The sequence below is a fragment of the Penaeus monodon genome, chromosome 10, assembly GCF_015228065.2.
Source record: "Penaeus monodon isolate SGIC_2016 chromosome 10, NSTDA_Pmon_1, whole genome shotgun sequence".
Lineage (NCBI taxonomy): Eukaryota > Metazoa > Arthropoda > Malacostraca > Decapoda > Penaeidae > Penaeus > Penaeus monodon.
In genome coordinates, this window is record NC_051395.1 from 37,085,819 (window position 1) to 37,088,318 (window position 2,500).

Consider the following 2,500-nt stretch of genomic DNA (forward strand, 5'->3'; position numbering starts at 1 on the left):
CAATCTGCTAACTAATGATTTCCTAGAGTGAATGGTTTCATTCGCGTACCTGCGTCCTGAAAGCCTGGTGAAGAGCAGGGTTGGAGGCCGTGCACGTGAAGACGGTGTTGTGGTGCTCCCGTGAAGCCAAGAAGCTCAGCGTCGATTTGGCATTCATGCGGTGGCCGTCCTTCATCATCTCGGTTTCATACTGGATGCCCTCCGTCACGACGCGTCCCGACCCGTCCAGCCACTGGATCTGAGGGGGAAAAGGTTCTAGTCTATCCTGCACTTCATGTCGATTCTTATAAACAAAAGTTTCTTGTACTTGATAAGTTATTTGAAGCTTGCTGTTAAAAACAACGTGGAGTCCTGGATCCTACCTCAGCAGCCGGTTTGCCTCCTCGGGAGACGCACTCCAGCTGGACAGCGGCGCCGGCGGTGGTAGTCACGACGGAACCCTGGGTAATTTCCGGGCGCTCAGGAGGGACATACACCGTCAACTTGGCCGTCTGGGACCTCACTCCAGGGACGTCCTTCCACCCTGTGACCTGGCACTGGAAGTAGGAGTCATCCTCGAGGGTCACGGGGCTAATTCGAAGGCTGTAGTCTCCTGCGTCACGTGGTGAAGAAAAACATTAGTTTGTATTAGTTATAATATAGAACCGAAAGTCATTACACATGCCTGATAAATGTCCTGGCAATTTAATGCACAAGCACATTGATACTTCTATAAAACGTTAAAGAATATTTAATTACAAGTGGCTATAGATGCGTTTTCAATTGCATATCTATGACTTTATACTAAGGCACACTCAAAGATGGAATGAATAAGCTAACCGCGATTCTTCAAACTTCTGCACCGCATCATATGTAGCCAATGATTATCGACTAAAACAGTTTTTCATGAATAAACTCCAATTAATGCTTTGTTTATCACTGATCTAATGATCGGTAGCGTGCTGCCCTATGTAAATACATCCACACTGAGTATAGTTAATTACATACATATTGCCCTAATGTTTTCCTGGCTTTTAAAATAATCATGGAATTATCTAATCTACAAGCTAAAATTCTCAAGATAGAAGACACAAATGGCTACACTTTAAAGAGGAAAACTATATACAAATGAAACTGTATATCGAATATGTGGATTTTACTAAGTTAATGTACGTATGCAAGACAATGCACACATATCATGAGAACAAATGCAATATCAAATATAATACCCATCGTAATTTTAGTCTCAATCCTTCCGCTGAATACAGTGCTCAGCGACGCGACAAACTCATCGCTTTAGTGTACCAGTAGTGTATTGACGAAGTAACTGTGTTTCTCAGCAAAATCATTACATCTCAACCAATAATTTATTGCCTGAGTTGCTGCAAATTTGATAAGAATATTTTGAAAACCGCTCATTGCTCCTCAAGCTGACACAATAACCGCTTGTACTAGAGTGTATGCGCTTTATTTCTTCTGCGAATATTAGGTATAGTATTATATTAGCATTTGGGTATGAGCATGCCCTTCTCTTTATAGAAGGACGTAACAGGTAAAACTTGATCGCACATAAATGGCACACAGCAGATGCAATTCTCTATTAATAGAAAATGATTGATTCTCAGTATTGCGCATTCCATAGCTTCGCTTGAGCAAAGCCGCGGAGGGCAGTGAGCGAGGCCGAGGAGGACCTCGAGTGTTCTTACCTTCCTCGTCGGAGCCAATCATGCGGTACCGCTTGAAGGCGTACAGCTCCCTCTCGTTGCCGAGGCCGAAGTCGTCGCGCGTCCACTGGAGTACTCCGACCTTGTTGATGATCCGGCAAGGCAGCACGACCGTCGAGCCGATGACGGCGGTCTGTGGCGACGGCTCGTTGGCGAACCTCTGCTCGAACCGCGGGTCGGCCGCCTCGCACAGCAGCAGCAGACTCCACCAGGCCAGCCGCCAGCACCAGCCCGGCTGCCACCCACCGCCTCGCATCTGCAACGCAGACAGTCATGTCAGACGCAACACCTCGGAAATCATGTCAGGTGGCGTTCCTGCTCTCATGCTCACAACGCAGGAATTCAACGGGATAGGTACATTAATATAAAAGCACTTGTGTGCATGCGTCTGTGTGTGTGGGTGCGTGCGAGCGTGCATATATATGAAAGAAAGAGATAGAGAGGGGTGGGGGCACCCCTGAGTCAAAGAGTATGTGTAACAAATGTAAAATAGTAAGACACATGTAACATAACCATTGCATATTGTACCAGAGCGTCCTCTGCAATTGTGTTATTGCTACCAGTCCATCATGAAGGAGCGAAGATTCCCACGCCTTATCCTTTTAACCCCCCCACTCCCCCCAAAAAAAAAATCCCCACCAAAATTGGAAATCCTCCTTAAAGGAAATCCCCCCCCCCTCAAAGGATATCCACCTTTTAGCTCTCCTCCCCGCACACTCTGCCCGCCGGACACATCGCCATTCTCTGCGCCGGGTAAATAACGATCTGCTGCAGAAATAAATATCATCCTTAAATAA

The 2,500-nt window shown here is 46.4% G+C and overlaps 1 protein-coding gene across 1 annotated transcript in view; it reads right to left on the bottom strand.

The window, feature by feature from the left end:
- Window positions 1-2,500, bottom strand: part of LOC119578032 (irregular chiasm C-roughest protein-like) — a 51,028-nt gene that overhangs the window by 16,572 nt on the left and 31,956 nt on the right. The window contains exons 2-4 of the mRNA XM_037925746.1: window positions 1,686-1,959; window positions 363-592; window positions 50-238 (exon numbers count right to left, since the gene is read on the bottom strand). Of these exons, the coding sequence (XP_037781674.1) occupies window positions 50-238; window positions 363-592; window positions 1,686-1,959 (693 nt within the window). The remainder of the gene's footprint in view (window positions 1-49; window positions 239-362; window positions 593-1,685; window positions 1,960-2,500) is intronic.